Genomic DNA, 19,743 nt, shown 5'->3' with positions numbered 1-19,743 from the left:
GTCTGAAGCAAATTTGAAGAATATCTGGTGTGTAGGACCCTTTCAAGCTGGTGCCCTTAGGGGTGCCATATTTCAGCCTTTGCAAAACCGGACAGGTTGGGAGTGGCTGAAAGGGGATTGGGTCTCCTGTATTCACCATTTAAGCTATGAATTACGTCATGTATTTTATCGTCCACAGGGCGGCAGCAGATAATGATAGCGCATAAGTCACTACTACTTCATGATAATGATGAACGCAAGACAAGATAAATTATAGCTTTATATATATATATATATATATATATATATATATATATATATATATATATATTTATAAATTATAGCTTTCAAGGCTACATGTACTGTACCAGTCAGTTTTGTCATCTGCACACTAATCAATGGATAAAACATAAGATGCATATTTAAGTGCGTTTTGAAAGTTAACTTACGTGTTTATCATAAACCCTGGCATAACATAGCCTAACTATGCCACTGCGCTTTCACAAAGGCTGTGTCTCAATCCTTATACTACTGTACTAAAAGGTAAGTTTAATAGCACTGTTGATAGTGTACTCATTTGACATGATATTTACTCTGGTATATGCAGTTCGAGGCACTTAATTTTGATTTCCCTCAAAGATTGCAAAATGTCCTGACCCCGAGGCAGCAAATCCGCCCCAAACCATGACACTCCCTGTATCTTGCTTCACGTTTGGGATGAGATTTGGTGTAACTTGCATTTCTGCCAAAACATTTTCTCTGTGCTGTGTCTTCCTTTAGCACCATTTTTGTTCTTAAAGAACAGAGACTTTAGCAAGTTCTAGACATCTGCCCTCTTCCACATACATGAGCTCACAGATACCCACAATTGTGTAGTGTCACTATGATTGATAGGGGAGAGAGAGTATGCCATCCCTCCCACCCAGAGAGCACGGCCAATTTAGCTCCCTTGGCTCGTGACCACAGATTCCTTTGGCATTGTCGGGACTTGTAATCTCTTGACGATAGGGTACACTCTTTACTGTTCTGTTTGTCTTTCTGTACATTGATGAACAGTCAGGTCTTTAGAAATACTTTTTTTCCAGATTCATGCCTATGTACAGTTCTAAGGAAATGTGTTTCGACTGAGCATGGTTTGCATGAACAGCTCTTTTTTGAGAAGAGAAGATTCTATCAATAACCAGAGTTTGTGTGCCTTTTGTGGTGCAGGCCAGGGCATCTGTTCAACTCACACACTTAATCTCTTAATCTCATCTCAGTTACTGGAACCCTAAACCTACATTGTGAATGAAAGTTCAGTGATGTATTCAGTATTGACAAGACCTGTACAATTGTTTGCTTGTTCATCATTATTTTCAAGAGATTGTGTTTAACTGTAGCTTCATGTGAGCAGTATAGTTAACTATGTAACACTTCTGAATCTCAGTGCATTGGGATAGTGTCCAGCTAGAACAGTGTGACTTAGGGGATGCAGAACACCCTTATAATGCAGCCACAGGAAAAAACAAGTAGAGGCCCAATTCAGAGCATGTGTGTTATAGAAATAAATAAATAAGTACATTGGAAATATATGGTTTCTACATTACAGGTATATTTAAGTGTATTTAGATAATGTGAAGAACTCACCGGTGTATATTTGTGTGTGTTTGTGTGTTAGGCAGTCACTGGCAGAAGTTTCGGGGAGGATTTCAGAGGCAGCCTGGACAACGGAATCCTGTTGTGCGAGTGAGTTCACTTCTGTTCACAAGCACACTCTTGTTTGCACACAGCTATCACCTACGTGATAATACAATGAACGACTGTTAACCATGTGAGCAAGAGGTATTGACGCAATATGAATGTGTTCTTCAGAGCTGTTTTATTTAGATAAACTGTATGGTGAATTCTCAAGAAAGGATTAATTAGTAATACATCACCCACGAGAACTCAAATGTTTGAAAGTTAAAAAATAGTATCGACAGCAGTTCCTCAAGTGACTTATTTTAACCATACGAAGAAGGTGATGAGAGAGAGATGGATAGGGTGAGAGGGAAAATTCTTGGAAGTGAGTTCTCCCCATCTGTATATCATTTTTATGTCCTATATAATTTCCTGATGCTTAGTGTGACATCACTAACAATGACGGTCTGCATATTTCTACCAGAGAGAGCACCTGTGTGTCTAAACATGCATGTACTGTATGGTATGTATGTACTTTATATATGCAGGGTCTCCAAGAAGTAATACTTATGGATTTTTAATTTTTCCTGCACATTTAAGCAGAAAAAAATGCCAGCAATGTATAAGAACAGAACCAAATAGCCATCCATCCATTTTCTATACTGCTTATCCTACACAGGGTCATGAGGGAGTCTATCCCAGGGAACTCTGGGCATGAGGTGGGACACACACCCTGGACGGGGGCCAGCCCATCGTGGGGCACAATCACACACACTCGCACATCCATGCACACATTACGGACAATTTGGAAATGCAACTCAGCCTACAACACATGTCTTTGGACTGGGGGAGGAAACTGGAGTACCTGGAGAAAACCCCTACCATGGGGAGAACATGCAAACTCCATGCATACAGGGTGGAGGAGGGAATTGAGCCCCGAAACCCTGGAGGTGTGAGGCAGCTAACTACTAACCACTGAGCCACTGAGCTCCCCCATCCAAATATTTAAACATAAAATGAAATGCATATATAAAAAAATTACAGTCTATAAAACAGAGTAGTCATTCAAATGGGTAGGATCCTATATGCTACTTTAGTTGTGTAGAGCCAGGTTTGCACTGTATGATATTGCTGTCACAGACAACAACATCAACAATGCACACTGTAAAAGAATTATTTGGTCACGAGTTGAGATCGACGATCTTAAAATGCATAATTACATGTGGTCATTAAGCAGAAGCCTAAGGTCTGGCTGTGTCATAAATTTTTCTTTAAGTGAGTGAGAATGCTCATCTAAAAGCCACGAGCGGGAGGGCAACATAGAATGACGTGAAACTCGAAATGTTTGTTGAGCACGCGATCCTTTAAAATATTGATTTATTCAAATTAAATAATACAACATTACCAGCTTACTTGCCCCTCGTACACTGAGTTGCAAAGCTAAAAGGCATTCTAATGAACAGAAAACATATCCTCATTACCTCAGGCTGACTTTAAAAAATGGACATTCCGTGTTGTCCTCTTTTACTCATCCATGAAAGGCTCCAAACTCTTCTTCTTCTCCTTTTAAACGTTTTATCTAGGCGCAACTATTTTACCGAGGGCTTGTTTCCGTTTATCCGACCGTTTTCTGCACGAGCCCGGATCAGGCCGATCGATAACGTAAGCTAAACTTTTCTTTAATCACAGGATTACCATTAGAAGATCTTCTTCGTATAGTCTGACATGGGTAGCATGCTGTCATGCAGTCTGTTATGTTCAGAATTCAGCCAAGATTTTATCGGATCTCATACAGAGTCAAAATGAATCATTTTAAAAGACTGTTGTAATGTTTTTGAGAAAAAAAAAATTATGATAAAAGCATGATACTGCTTCATCATAAATTTCTTTGTTTAAGAAAGCACGATTTTCAGCTTCTGCAGTTAGCGCTATATGAAAGCAGAGTGTAGCACCACTGCAAATGTTTATTATCAAGTAGGTTTATTATTACTGTAAGTAAATGCAGTTAGTTACTAAATGTTTTGGAGCATGATGTTTTGGGCAAAAATCGGATCCTTTTTTGGAACATCTTGAACAGTTGCATTCTACATTACCATAGTTTCTATTTGGCAGATTATTTCTATATTATTAATATTATTATTCCATATTATTTTGTCCCATGAGTTGATGGCAGGTTTCTTTAAAAAAAAAAAAGAAGTCTCGGGTTTGTACTGAAGGATTTCAAAGTTTTTAGGTAGAATTTCAGCCACTATTTTTTTAGCTGCATGATAAGAAAGCACAGAAGAAATTCTTTCTGATTGAGCTGTAGGTTGTTTAAAAGTTGTTGAATCCATTCTCTCAGAGCTATTAACACAATCCATGGCATCGTCTATGCCTTTCTTAGGAAATCCACAGTTTGTCCTGAAGGGAATCATCAATTTCCTTGGAAATGTTTTTAAGTCTGAACAGCTGTGAATAAGGAAGAGTTTTTTTTTTTTTTTTGCAGTACTTTTAATGTGGATTTATAATGAACGGTATTCAAAAAGAAGAATCTTTTTGAGTTATCTGACCTGACATGTCTAAAATAGCTAAGCTGGAGTCAGGCTGTGTGATACTGTATGTACTCCAGGGCTGAGTAAAACTTTGGAAAAAGAAGAAATAACAACTGGAGACTTTCAAGTGTGCATGAAGCAATGCCAAAAAATGTGATCAAAGTATTTGAGAAACAGTGTGAGTACATGTTTAAAAACCTTTCCTCAACGAATGCAACAGAGGTTCATATAAAAACAGGACCTTTCACCCAAAATCAGGGTGCTGCCCCTTCCTACAGAAATGGGTCACTAACTTCATGTGCATTTGTAAAAATAATCTTCATTTATTTTTATATGTAAGACCCTTTAAACTATGGGGTGTCCCATACATAGGGGAAGTCAACACTTTTTTGCAAAATGTCTTCCAAACTTTTTCATTATTAGTTTATTTTATATGTATTTTTTCTGCTAGTCTTTAAGAACACCTTTGACAAAAGAAGAATGTATTGAAATTATTCTCATGGCTGGATCGGAAAGTTGTCGCAAGTTTGCGATGGACTTTAACAGGAAACATGGCAAGCACATCACACACGACACTTGCAAAACGGGAAGCCAAAGTTAGGAGAGAGGTCTGAGTTGACTTTGGTGCTTGGACCCCTAAATATAATAACTTTAATAATGTAGGTTGTGATTTCCACCACTGTAACAAAATAAAAAAAAATTAATGGACCCCTGGCTATGCTTCATGGATCCCATTTTGAGAACCGTTGCTGTAGATAGTGTTAGTGTTAGTCTATTCAGATATACTAAGCTATAATATACGAACGAGATTTCAGAATCTGAGTCTCGATTTACTTTGCCAGATTCTCAGTGATCAGTAGAAGTACCACATTTTTTCATCAGTTGAAAGATGAAGGCTAGCTACATTGCTTAGCACATAGATTCTCTGTATTAAAGTTTTCTCATACTACATCCGTCTGTAATGCATACCGGCTTCCAAGCGATTATGGATATTTGTGACCACACAAACAGAGCACATACAGTACATAAAGCTTCCCAAATTATTCTTCAGTAACCAGTAGCTTATCCTGACCAGGGTCATGGTGGATCCAAAGTCTGTCCCGGGAACACTGGGAACGAGGCTGGACTACATCCTGGATCAGACATCAGTCCACTGAAGGGCACCATGCAGACACACATTCACACACTCATCCACCTACTGGCATGTATTTGGGAAACCAGAGAACCCACGTGAAGTGAATTTAGCACTGCGTTGCACTGTGTTGACCCAAACACCAATTTAATCAGAATTACCCTTTCAAGAGGACTTAACCATTTAAAAATTACATTTTGAAATATGAAGGGAATTAAACCATTTAAACCAGCTGCCACAAATATTATATGATATGCACAGTGTGTGTGAGAGTGTGTATGAGTGTAGTATGAGTGTATTACATCCTGCATTTGTTAGATGTTGTTTTTTTTTTTTTTTTTAAATCAATGAGAGCACACACACACACACACACACACACACACACACACACAGGTAAATCAACCAGATTTATGAAACTTCATTGTCTGTCACCAGCTAGCCTGTCATCTGTGTGTGTGTGTGTGTGTGTGTGTGTGTATAAGATAAGGGCCCTGGAGTTAAAACAGATGGATGTACTACACTAATGCTAACGTTTTGGTGAACACAAACACACACACACAGGCTTGGACCAAAGTTACCCTGTCATCATTCCATGTTAAATCAACAGATGAAGAGATTTTGAAGTGCTTTTAACTACAGATGTGAAGTCAGTTTATCATTCATAGCACATTATGATAAAGATCAGCACTTTCTAATGCCAGTGTGTGTGAAGTTCAGTCTTCAAAGCAGAACTAACCACACCTCATTACATGGCCACAGAAGAAACATTCCGGTCATTACAGTGTCGTCATTCTTATTTGTTCAGCTCGTGCACACACACACACACACACACACGCAAGGAGGGTATTAGGATTTTCAGGCTGTCCATCATTTAAATAAGGGGGCAGGGTAAAAACAGTAAGTAATAATAGGTAAAAGTGCATGTTTTGTGATTTTGTGGTTGTATGTTTAAGCACAGAGAGTGGGGTAGAAACTGGTGAGGAGGTAGCGTCATCTGACGAAGACGATTCAGAATGATACAGAATAGGAATTTTAACATTTTCTATCATATTGTAATGTGGCCTGTAGTGCAAAATACATTAACAAAAAATGTAGCAGCAAATCAGAAAAAAGCAACAAAACAAAAGAAACAGCAAATCAGAAAAACAAAACAAAAACAAAAATAAAACACAGCAAGTTAGAAAACACAACAGAACAAAGCAAAAAAAAACCCCCAGCAAATCAGAAAACACAACAACAAAACCAAAAAAATAACAGCAAATTCAGAAACTCAACAACAAAACCAAAAACACAACAGTGTCAAGTCAGAACAGAGTTACATCCTTAAACTGAAAAAATAATTCGTCGATCAACATATTTAAATTAAGGACAGAATTTCCACGTAAGTGAAATATGTAAGTAAATTTGTAGGTAAATAGGTAAATGGCTGATTTATGTTAAACTCATTAAATAGAATGATGTACATTTAATTTATCGTATTAACATGGACATTATATCAACATGTAAAAGCTACATAAGGCCATAATCACTTTTTAGAGTGTCACATACTCGCTGCTGATTGGCTACATAGTGTATGACTATCAGAAGAAAAAAGAACTGACTAGCGAAAATGATTTAACGAGAAGCTAGTTATGTTATTATAGCGAGGAATATAGCCTATCGTGTGTGTGTGTGTGTGTGTGAGAGAGAAGGGCCCTGGAGTTAATCCAGGTTAGCAAAAACAGATAGATTTACTACAGTAATGCTGACGTTTTGGTGAACACACACACACACACAGAGGTTCACGTACAGACTTGGACCAAGGTTTGCTAGGTACCCTATCATAATGAGAAGTTAGTTATTATAGTGAGAAATATTTTTTTTCTTCTGAATAACTCAGGGTTCATCAGTAGATTCATTTAGGCTGTAGACATCCTCTAGCTCTCCGTTTTCCTTGCACTCTCTAACTAACACGTGCTGTAGCCAATCAGCAGCGAGCATGTGATGTACAGTAAGGATGCATGTGTTCCAGTTTATTAATGCTATTGTGCTTTTGGTTTTGCTGTTGTATGTATTTTGCACCTTCTGGCCACAGTAACTACAAACTACAGGTTTTTCTGAACTGAAATGATTCTCTTTTGCACGTATCCTAACAGGACGTAGCATTCTAGCGTTGTAAACGCTGGTTACCTCTCAAAAGCGAAAAGGGAGGAGATTGCTTTTAGAGATTACGACCCTAATGTAGCGCAGGTCCATCATGGACATTTTGACAGCCAGTACCTGATCACAAACTCAATTCATCAGGCTAGTGTCCATTTCCCTATGACAACCTGCTCAGAGTATGATGTTCACTGCGAGAGAAAATCACATTTAGCTAGCAAGGTTTTAGTCATCATTAGGCAGACTGACTGTTTTAACCACCATGTTTGTTAAACTGGGATCTTACACAATATGATCTTTACAGGAAGAAAATCTAGGCAAGATTAAAAGTAAATAAAACACTTCCATGTCATTTTATTGGAGTATATTTATGGTTTCTTCAAGTTGGTGTCAAATTTTTTTATAGGCAGAATTTTTTTTGTTTGTTTGTTTGTTTTTGTTTTACTTTGTTTTGGCCAAAATGGGGTTTGCCCTTAATTTTTTTCTTTCTTTCTTATCTTATCTTTTTTTTTTTGGGCCAGAATTCAGCTGCAGCAACATCCAGCATGATTTCCCTGACCACCACACATCTTACACTAGTAGATGATTGTTAAATTTTACTCATACCTCATTTAAATTGGAATGACTGTCCCATATTACAATTTAAACTCGAATGTGAAGCTGCTATACTTTAATTTTTTTTTTAATTAACCTACAAATTAAATTAAAAGAAATCAGTCCCTAAACACTGACTCAATGTGAAAGATCTCAACTGGATTGACTTATAGCTCCAGCCAAGTGACAGTACAGTATATAAACAATTTATTAAAACTTTTTGTTTTTTAATATTTATGAAAGATAGTGGTTTCTGTCCTTCCAAATGCTTCAGAAGCCTGTTTGGAAGGAAGCATATATCAGTCTAAATCCTTACCTAATCTCTTTACATTAACCCTGATCCCTGAACTCCAAGCCCCTGACATCTAACCCTAACCTAGTCCCCAATGTTTCAGCTTTTTGTTTTGTTTTGTTTTTCCTCTCAAACAAAAGCTACACTTTTTTTGTAAAACAAAAAAGCATTTGTTTTTTATGTGGACCAGTTCATTGTCTTCAAAAGGTCAAAAGTATCATGTTTTCTTATTATTATGGGATCATATCATCCTCACAAATGGATAAAAAAACCTGGAAACACACACAGATAAACACGCACACACACACACACACACACACACACACACACCCAAAAGCACAAAAGGTACCATAAGGCCATTTATCAGCCAGTGTGCAGAAGAGTGATTCAAACAGCCGCGGTTCGAGTTTAGTGCTGTGATGTTTGTGTGTGTGTGTGTGTATGTGTGTGTGTGTGTGTGTGTGTGTGTGTATGTGTGTGTGTGTTATCTGATCTAATCTATATAACCTATATAAGAAGAACAAAGGGAATTCCAAGAATGAGCACCCATTTCCTTCACAAACATGAACACATGAGCTCAGTCTCACACACACACACACACACACATACACACACACACACACACACACACACATACACTGTTTGGATTCTGGGAAGTTTACAGAATAGAATTACATGTTTTGGAGTAATTGCTATATGCTTACAGGAAGATTTGTGACTTTGCGTGTGTACCGTGACTTTTTAAGTGCCTGCTCGTGTCAGGTCATGTTTGGACACTATACAGATGCACCCTAAATATTTTTCATCCATCACACTCAGACAGACATGATACAAAGAGGACGCACATAAACACAGACGTGTACACACACACGGGTGCATCCTTAAGTGTTATTCACACACTTATTCAGCCTATATTATACAAGTACATTCTCATTATCTGTTAAAATAGTATGTAGCCGTTATGTGTGTGCATGTGACTTTGTTATAGTGGTGTGTCATTATTGTCTGAAACTGCACGCTGTTGAAGTGTTATGTCTTAAAGCTTTAGGTACTGTGTGACCTTTTATGAACAGAGTTTGACGTTAGTTGTCAAGACGACATTAGAGTCAATAAAACAAATACTCTCTCTCTCTCTCTCTCTCTCTCTCATGCTCTCTGTCTCTCTCTCCCTCCCAGGTTGCTCAGTTCGATTAAGCCAGGTCTTGTGAAGAAGATCAACAGGTTGCCTACTCCTCTAGCTGGGCAAGTGAGTATTCCTATTTTTTTTTTCTTTCTTTAGTCTCTGACCAAAGCATCAGTACTAGAAAAATATTTTGCATGTTTTTTCCCCCCACATACGTATATCTGCATGTCAGTATGAGTGAGTGAGAGGATCTACCTGTCTGTCCTAGTGGTGTAATGCAATCCCAAAATCTGTAGCTATATCTGATGAGTGCTCCAAATATCTGTTTCTCTTTCTCTATTTGGATTTATGGTTGGAATATAGTTGCTTTTAACTATGCATACATATAAACATGATGGCTGCCGTGTGTATCCTGTGGTCACTTGGAGAGTCACTTGTGCACAGCCTCAGTAATTAATGCTGCATGTCTGCATAGTGCGATACCAATGTAAATAGTGGGGGCAGTATAGCATCATGTGACACTGTGTCCACAGTTTGCTAAACGAACTTGTGTTGTGTCTCAAATTGCATACTTGTGTACTATTCTAGACAGTTATTGATTACAAACAGTAACTGGTTTTCCCATTGTGGTTAGTGTTTACATTTTTACATGTATTCTTCTGTAGTCTTCTGTATTTTTAATGTAAGATCAGAGTTTTCATTTTGAGACACAGCTCATGACACCAGTCACGACGACGGCAGAAAGGTTTAACTGAGCCTGTCAGTGTGTTTAAGAATGCTGTGCATGAAATTGCTAAACATTTTACAGTTTGACCTGGAAACCAGACAGACAGGGGTGTTTTGGCTCTGACGTGGCCTCTAGTGGATTTCGCTTTTAATACTTGTGAACAATGTGAACAATGAATAAACTGGCCTTTAAACTCAAAGTAGCCGTGGACTGAACCGGAAGAGGCTGGGTCTTGACGTTGTTTTAATCTGACCCATTAGGCGAAATAAACATTCTCTCTTTCCTTTTTAAGTTTTCTTTTCACTGACAGACTGAGCATGGATTTATGGTTATACATGTTTTTTTTTTTTTGTCTCTTCTGCTTATCTAGCTCCACTTAAAAACAGTTAGGACCTAACTATCAGCTCACAGGTTCCAAATCCAGACCAGACACCTATAATATTTCCGGGTTTTTCAGATTCTGTGACTACATGTTTTAACTCACTGATGTTGATAGGTATGATGTTTTTATTATACTGACCTAATTTTAATCACTGAAATCAACTCAAAGAACATTTCAGGTTTTCAAATGCATAAATATTATGTGCATTTGAATAGTGTAACAGTCAAATTCTTCTGAAAGCTTGTGCTGCACACACACACACACACACACACACACACACACACACACACAAGTAAACTCATGTTCAAATATAAAGCGTCATTCATAATAGCATTTCTAAAAAACTTGTTTTAATCTATTTATGTGGAGCACAACAGCTTGTGTAAGTTGTTACTATAGAAATTATAGCGTATTAGAATAAGCACATTAATATTAACCTTTGATTTGAGTTACAGCCGGCGCTACTTGTTAGAAAAATTAACCAACACTTTCTAACCAATCAGATTTGACAATTCAACAGCACCCTGATATAAATTTGATAAATAAAACTGATAAATAAAGGTGCTTCTACATGCATTTGGGCTAGTGTTACTAATGTAATTGAAACATTTCTGAATCATTGATGGAATGTGGAAGACTGGTGAAGTTTTTTCTCTCTCTCTCTCTCTCTCTCTCTCTTACACACACACACACTGTCATTGTGAAATATCCCATATCAAAGGAGAGGAAGAAGGAGAAAGTGAATGAGGCTGGAGCTTGTTCTCATCTCTAGTTTCAATCGTCTGTTACAGTCTCATTTTTGTTGTCACATTCTTGTCTTCACATATGTTTTCCATCATTGTGTTTGCTCTTCCCTTCTCTAAGGATCTATTACTTGGTTTTTCTCTCATTCCCTGCTTTCCTGAATTCTCATTCTTCACCCCTTCTCCTTTTCTCTTTGGCTGGGGATTAAAAGCTCACAATGAGTACTTACCAGACTTTTCACTTGCACTCGGTTTATAATGCTATAATACATGGAGTGTAACATAATGTCACTGTAGAATCTTCATAGTTCATAAAATTCCCAGTAGAATGCTGTTTGACATTTGGAAATGGAAATTGTCACTTGAAGTGTGTAGAAAATAAAACAAGATATGATGTGATGCTCCACTGAAGTAAATCCAAAAGGCTTTAATCACAGCATCAAGCAAGTGCAGTATGTAGGTACACTTAGAATAATGTCTGTTGATATACTTCTGACAGTAGTTTTCCTGTGCTATATAAAAGACTGAAATCAGAGAGTGGTCTGGTTAATACGGAACACATACTATTAGTAATCAGAAAGACATAAAAGCCCTGACCCTTTCCCTGAACCAGGAACGGCACTGTAGGCGAGCCACATGCTGCTAATGAATCTGTGGACCAGCTGCGTCTATTACGAAATGAAAAAAATTTACATTTTTATTTATTTTTCCAGCACAACTTCCAAGTGAGCAGGTTACAGCAAAATGCTTCATTAAAGGTCTCAACAATAGCAGTCTTTAGGATTTCATCTCTCAACCAGAGCCTTGATCCTAACCACAGAGCTACGTCTAATCATTGCTCTCAGTCTCCTTTTAGGGAATTTTCACACCTATTAGTCCGTTTGCTGAGTCCAATTCAGAGTGAAATTATTATTTTTGGTTTGTTTGCTGTATTGTTTGGTTGCGTTTCACACTGCATGTAATTAAATGAACCTGAAAGCAAGAAAACTTACGCGCCTTCACACTTTTTAGTCCATTTGTAGAATCTGAATCAGAGTGAAATTGATACTTGTGGTTTGTTTTGCTATTTGGTTTGGTTTGTTTTCTTACTTTGAAAAAATGTCTCGGGAGGTGTGTAGGGCTGAAATCTCATTCATTGGTCAAGTACAGGGTGATGCATAGAAAAAATAAAATAAAATAAAATAAAAAAATCATCTGGCAGAGAGAACACAAAACCAGCACTCAAAAATTACTGCAAATGCCCTTGGAGCTGCAGTTTTGTAATGTTATATACCAATATAACATATATTTATTATCTGTTTACATGTTCTGGCCCTGAAATATTTTATTTATGACGACACTGACATGGCCTACCTAGTTTGAACCAAAAAGGGTGATGTTAGAGAGCAGGAAGTAAAAGGCTTATCATTGATTTTAGTGCAGTTGCAGTCTTCTTCACAGGCAGTAGGGGGCTATAAAAATTAAAAACAGCTCCTTTAAGAAAAAAAAGCACATTGTAACCTAAAACATTTTGTATTTACTGATAACATTAGGATTTTAATATATATAATTCTAGGGAATTCTGGATATGTATACAAGATAGTGAGGAAAGTGCATGTTATGTGTGTGCTGTTTTGTGTGCATGTGTGTATGCTTGTGTATAGTATAATCCCTTGCTGGATGTTTATTTAGCTCTAGAAGGAATCCACCCGGGTTGGCAGACTCGATCAGTATTTTCTGTCTCCAACCTCTGGCCTGCTTTTCTCCTGCGATAAAAACTTATAGGCTGACAAATCATTTTTATTGCGTTATTGCTGCAAGAACAACAGAGCATAAAAAACAGAGGAACGAAGGAAACATCTTCTTCATGGGGGAGTCATTTTGATGCGCAACTCCCTAGATTCCCCCACATCAGCTATTTTTAATTTGACCTCCACTGAAATCCTCCTTTGCCTCCTAAGTATATCCCATGCTGCTTGTTTACAGTGCTTTTTTTTTTTTTTTTTTTTTTTAAATCAGTGATACAAGTGAAATCTAACTATTAATAATTTAACTATTAGAGGTATTTAGCATGTTCTAATCACCGCATATCTGGCCCACATTCATAACCAGGTAGAGTTGCTGCCTCACAGCGTCAGGGTTTGATCCTGAGCTCTGAGGGTTACTGTTGCAGTTCTGCCCATGTCCACGTGGATTCCTCCAGGTTCTCTAGTTTCTTTAAAACCAGGAAATGTGAGAATACTTGATTTGAAGAGCTAGTAATCAAGGGCTCTTCAAGGGGAACACAAAACTGTGATCAAATGCCTCAAAACCTGAGGATCTGACATGGAAGTCTTTGGGCACAGACAAAAGAGTGACTACTCGGTAATAACAAGAAAAAATTAGACAAATTAATCAATCCCAAGCCTACATTTAGATACAAGAAGATCAAGACAGTAGGTCAATTTTGGGGATCGTGAAAGGTTTCTCAAGGTAGAAGAAGCTGCCTCCAATACGTGTTGGAAGGAATCAAAATCAAAACCTCAGCTTGAGCTGGTTTAGTCATCTTATTTTGTCTACTTGATTAGGTTAATGTACTGTTAAGGCTGTGGCATTATGAAAGTATGAAATCAAGGAAATGAAGAGTAGGGGTGATAAGGATGCCGGGGTTGCTCTACTTTCAGGATTGTGTAACTGCAACTGCCAAATAATAATCTAATTTATGATCATTTGGTTGATGTAGTCACAGTATTAGCAGTCTGAACATTGCTGCCTACACAGATCACATTTCATAATGTCACAAAAAAGATTTCATACCAAAATTGCCTTAGTGTATTTTATATATAGAGTAAGATGAATTTTTAAATAGTTGCCCCGGTACCGAGTTTGCTTTTATTTACAGTACTTGCCTTTCTTACAGTACAGTTTTTCTTAGCTCTTTATGTATAGATTTGTTATAGAGCACAATCCAAAGGTGCAAATCTTCAGCGGTTGCTCTAAAGCTCTTGTTAACTCATTTTAAAGATTAGCTTCTTACTGGTATCTTCATTATTTTTCTGTGTTGAATTTACTGACTGCAAAAGAAAGACCGTTGTTGGTTAAGAAATTTCTGAATTTCTTTTTCCTTCTGGGCCATTTGAATTAGGTAGGACTATCATTGGTAGAAATTATGTCAAGGCTGCCAAAGCACCGATCAGAATGAACCATCTGCTTACGTCAGCTCCTTTATTTCCCCCAACTGCAGAAACTAAAGTGACTTCTTTCTTGCTTACTTAGCCTCTTTGTGCATGAATGTAAGCAAAATTGCATCAGAATTTTTACCATTTTATATACACTGTTTTAATGTAGTAGTTTATGTTTAATAATGGGGAGAAATTCTACCTCTTGTTTTTTTAATGATGAAAGGAATGAGAATTAGCAGAGTGGCTTCATTATGGTTGCGATGTCATGAGCTACACCTAGTATTGTAAAATGTATGGCAAGCAGTTAGATTTTTATCTAATTAAACCATTTTATAGTACTGATTAGGTACATGTGGGCACATTGAAAAGCCGAGACAGCATTTGCATTTGTATAATTCAATCTCACAATGTTATAAATGGAAATAATACAGCAAAGTTAATCTGATCTTTCTGTGCTTCAGTAGCAAACCTGACAACTCTTAAAAGTTAATAAGCCTCTTGCTGCCACATGATAATAGGCACTTGACTGTAAAGCTCATTTTAATCTATATTCTTAAACCAAATGTGAAATGTGTGCTGCATCTGCATGTTGCAGTGCCATGCCCTGGAAGGAAGGAAGAAGTAGCAGTGGAGAGCACTGGGCTACTAAAAATATGTACAAAATACACAAACACACAACACAACATTCATAACCTGCATGTAAAATCAAAAGCGCCGTGGAAGTACCACTTTGTCCTTCCTACATGTTTTTCTAGCACTAGCTAGAAGAGGTGCTGCTGTCAATCATTATGCAATCTGACACACACATATAGGAAAAGAGAACTTTTAAGTAGAATTTTGTTATGTAGTTAGGAATATATATTTCTCAAATCAACCGTCCATAAAAGTCTATTAAATTGAAGATTTTTAGTTAACACAAAGTTTTTTTTCCCAGGGGCTTTAAATAATGTATGTTGTTTGGGCTTCCGAGTGGCGCAAGAGAAAAGCATTCTTCCTATCTTCAGGAGATCGCGAGTTATGCCACAGCTATCCTTGGTCGAGAGAGCAAAATTGGCTGTGCTGTCTGGGTGGGAGGGGCTCTCTCTCCCCTGTCAATCACAGTGACACTAGCCACTTGTGGGCATCTGTGAGCTCATGTATGCAGCATTTCAGAAAGAAGCGGTTGCTGGCTTCACGCGTCTCACAGGAAGCATGTGTTAGCCTTCATTCTTCCCGGTTGGTAGCTGTCATGTGAGAATTGGCCAAGACTAGATTAGGAAGAACATCAGGAAATTGCGTTGTCACCTCCCTCCACATTATAATAATTGCCTTATTATTTATTCAGTAGATTTTCTCAACACACATTTATTTTTGTTTTAGTTATCCAAACTATTCAGTTAGAATGATTTGGTATACATGTTGCATTTTGTATGACATCACTGTGTACTATTAAGTGCTCCAGCTTTCAACATTCTTTGTTGAAATGACTCACTTTTGAGTCTTTGGTTATGGTCTTTCCACAGTGTATAAGCTGGCTTTGGAAATTAGAAAACAAAATTCAGGATGCTGTTTGTCCCTATTACGAGTCCTGAAAGTTGACTGAGGTAATGGTGGCTAGCAGTGGACAGCCAGGAAATAAGTCAGGGATCTGGAAAAAAGCTTGGGTTCTGTCAACTCTGAGAGTCAGGTGTGGAGGGTGGAGCTGGATGAGCAGTGTGGAACCAGAAAACAGGAAACTGGCAAAGGAAATGCAAATTATTTACAATATTCCCTGTTTTGGTTTGCACGTACTCTGTGTATAATTAAGCTTATGGTCTGTTTGTTGAGGAATTAATGACAGTGTGTGATATTTAAGATTGGGGCTTACCATTGAGCTCTGATGAATCCACCTCAGGTTTCCTTTTCGGGTGCTTTTTTCTTCTAGCTCCTCCAATCCCTTCTTAGTAAGCACTCACATCAATGGTGTGTTTGTCATGGGGGGGGTGTTTACCCAGAAATCCCTGCTCTGCTCTGTTCTTGCTTCAAGTGAATGAACACAAGTGAGTGTTAAAAAGCATCAGGGGGAAAGGGAAAGGGAGAGGGGGTGCATGTGCTTTTCATTTCACCTCACTCATGGCAGAAGGAGAGCGAAGTGCACTGGCAAGGCCAAGAAGAGGGTGAGAGACAGAAAAACAAGCAACAGTTAAGAAATGTTGATGAAAGAGAGAAATAGAGTGCAAAAGAGGGAGGGAAAAACTGAAAATAACAGGCTGAATGTTGAAGATTGAGGCCGCAGTAAAAGTGTTTTGAAGGAAGTTTGGTTTGGCTGGGTGGCTTTATCCTCCCTTCTGGTCCAGCCGTCTTATCTTTCCTCATTCACTAATCAGCACTGCTGCCCCTCCTTGGGCCTTTTACAGGCGTGGATAATTACACACACACACATACACACATTTAAGTCCCTTGACTACAATAACACCACATTATCTTATTACACACTGAGATCTGAGATCTGTAAGATCTGCCTCTCACTTGTCTTCTCTGTGGCTGTTGGTGAAAAAATTCCCATGTTTAGAGACCTTAACTGTGGTGTGGTTCTGTTAAAGGATTTCCCACAATCCTCTCTGAGCTGTATCCACATTTATGTGCAGGTTTCAGTAAGAATCACTCATCTGTTTATAAACAAGTGGACAAATGAAGAAACTTTAGACATGCTCTAGACCAACGGTAGAAAAATTGATCTCTGTACTTAGTCTAGCAGAGCTGAATTTCCAGCTAATAAAGCGTGGCTATCTTTATGATCACAGCTTTATGCAAAAAAGGGGAATATTTAATGTAAACATATGTAAAGTTTTGTATCAGAAAGTTTGACAGCCAAATTTGCATGCCAAATCTGACAGTTTTTGCTATTTTAATTCTATTACCACTGATAGCTACAATTCACTTTTTGGTGAACGAGCACTTAACATCAGCTCGTCTGAGATATTTAGCACTGAATCACCTTGCCTTTTGATCAGTACTGTGAAAATATCCATTCTCTGTGATCTCTGGGTGGAAATGGCATACTGCTCATATGCTTTGCTCTTTCTCAGGCCCTAGTTTGCTGAGGTCTCAGATAAAGAGCACTAATTTGCATGTGCAGTCTGGGAAATTGGTGAGTGTTGCATGTGATTTACGACAAATAACTGCGCAAAATACGTCAAAGTATTTTATCTAAAAGCATTTTAAGTAAAATATGCAAAGTAAGGGAAGGAAACAATATTAAAATTAGGTTTTTATGTGCTCTATTTGTTCTCGGTGAAAGTTCAGGTTTCAAAAAAACTGCAGATTAAAAGTAGTGACATACACCGAAGAATAAACGTGTGTAGTATTTAATATGCAACCAACTTTACCACAGCCATATTAAGTCATGATTTTAAGAAATTTTCTCATTATGGAATATTTACAATTTGGGAAATTTTAACATAATAATTTTTAATCATAATAATTTTTAATTTAAACAATAATTTTAAATTTTTCTCTTCAAATGACAGAAAAGGGCTTATGCAAATTTAATACTTGCCCATCGGCTGTTTGGCTGAATAACTACATTTGGGATACAGGAAAAAATCTGCAAGTTTGCACCAGACTGTCAGTTAAAACTATAATAAGAGAACTAAACTGTGTTGCGTTGTTTGCAGAATATTCTCATTTGAAAATAGTAGTCAGGGGATAGTAGTCAGGGGATCCTCCTGGACAGGGGCTCTGATTTGATCAGTTTTGCAACAAGTGGGTCTGTTCAGATACAGTTGAACAGTTGGCTTCTGCTGATCCAATGCACTTTTTACATTTTCAGGTGTTAATGGAGAGTGTTGCTTTGGGCTGATTGGGATTTGGGCTCGAGGGGTCAGGCTGGGTGGGGTTCCTTCTCTTGGGAACTGTAACACAACTCTCACAAACGGACAGGAAGAAGGCCTGGGTCCAGTCCAGGGGGGGTGGACGTCTCTCTCTCACTCTCTCTCTCACTCTCACTCTCTTGCTCTCTCTCTCTCTCTCTTTTTCTGACAAACACCCTCCTGTCATTCCAAAACAACGGTGTGATAACAATCACAAGGGAAAGGAAATTGTGCCACCCTTCCAGATCTTGGAGAGAAGGAGTGAGGGAGAGGAGGAGTCAGAGGCTTTTCAGAGGAGCTGGGAACCAGAGAGGAGCAAAGGAAAATAGTGGAGGAGACTCAGCTCAGGTTGCGCATTCGAACAAAAGGCACCTGGTGTGAGAGACAGAGAGAGAGTGAGCGAGAGAGGTAGACAGACACAGAAAGAGAGTGAGAGAAAGCCACATTTACAGCACCTGAGAGGCATGTTAAGTAATAGTCTAGATAGAATTACCTAAAATGAGAGGAGGAGAGCAAGAGGAGGTGCATGAGCACAGCATCTAAACAACTGGGAGGAGAGAGAAAGAGAAGAGAGAGAGAGAGCTGGTCTTGTACCGTCACATTGCTTCACTTCTCATTCTTCACTTCTCGTTCTCTGAAAGTGAGAGCCTGTATATGAGTGTGTCAGCATTTACTTTGGGAGCTGAGCTTGTATTTGATCCACACGTTGTCTGTGTGTGTGTGTGTGTGTGTGTGTGTGTGTCTAGGACAACTTGGTGCTCTTTCTGAAAGGTTGTGAGGAGTTGGGATTGAAAGGCTCTCAGCTGTTTGACCCAGGGGATCTACAGGACACGCGCACCACCCGGTAAGACCCACTTTGCCATCATGTTTGTGCACCTGCTCAGGTGCTTTCTACCCTATTAATCTGTAGTTATCATGTCATGTCATGAGACATTTAAAGGGTTAAAGGAAGAGTTTGGTGATAAATGCACACAATCGTTCATTTATACCAAATGCCGTCAATCAGCCTACGACATGTTTGCTGTCCAAAGTTTGTTTCTTTAGTTTTACACTTGCGCTAAAAGGCTAATGTAGGTAACAAATAATGCAAGCTACTGTCTCACCCAAAATCTTTGTAATAAACACAATCCAGTTTTTTAATAATGTCACACAGTCTTGCTGATGTTTAGGACACAGCATGTTACTGTAACCTATAAACACGGAAAAAAAACATTACTGTGTTGCAGAAAGTTGTAATGTTATGAGCTGTATTGTTTTGGATGATATGTAAGGAGTAAAACACAATGGTGTTGTGCTGTTATAGGAAAATAATCAACAATGTTGTGGTGCAGTGCTTGAAGTTGGTCATTTTCCAATAACAGCAAGTCCTGTTGTGTTTTATTCCTTTTATACCACAGATATTTGTGAACAATTACATTTTTTTTCATTTATTAGAGCATGACACATGCTACTTTTTATCCATTTATAGTTAC

General features: G+C 38.1%; 1 protein-coding gene across 7 annotated transcripts in view; it reads left to right on the top strand.

Annotated features, from left to right (window-relative positions):
- limch1b (LIM and calponin homology domains 1b) overlaps nucleotides 1-19,743 on the top strand; it is a 112,449-nt gene that overhangs the window by 42,807 nt on the left and 49,899 nt on the right. For 6 of the 7 annotated variants that reach the window (XM_053235685.1, XM_053235686.1, XM_053235684.1 and 3 more), the window contains exons 2-4: nucleotides 1,637-1,704; nucleotides 9,503-9,572; nucleotides 19,018-19,115. In XM_053235685.1, the coding sequence (XP_053091660.1) occupies nucleotides 1,637-1,704; nucleotides 9,503-9,572; nucleotides 19,018-19,115 (236 nt within the window). Of the gene's footprint in view, nucleotides 1-1,636; nucleotides 1,705-9,502; nucleotides 9,573-18,537; nucleotides 18,912-19,017; nucleotides 19,116-19,743 lie in introns of those variants that run through there. The other variant, XM_053235688.1, reaches the window with a different exon arrangement.

This window comes from Pangasianodon hypophthalmus, chromosome 7, assembly GCF_027358585.1.
Source record: "Pangasianodon hypophthalmus isolate fPanHyp1 chromosome 7, fPanHyp1.pri, whole genome shotgun sequence".
In the NCBI taxonomy this organism is placed as follows: Eukaryota; Metazoa; Chordata; class Actinopteri; order Siluriformes; family Pangasiidae; genus Pangasianodon; species Pangasianodon hypophthalmus.
Note: the sequence above shows the minus strand (reverse complement) of the source record. Positions and strands in the feature narration are given on the sequence as shown.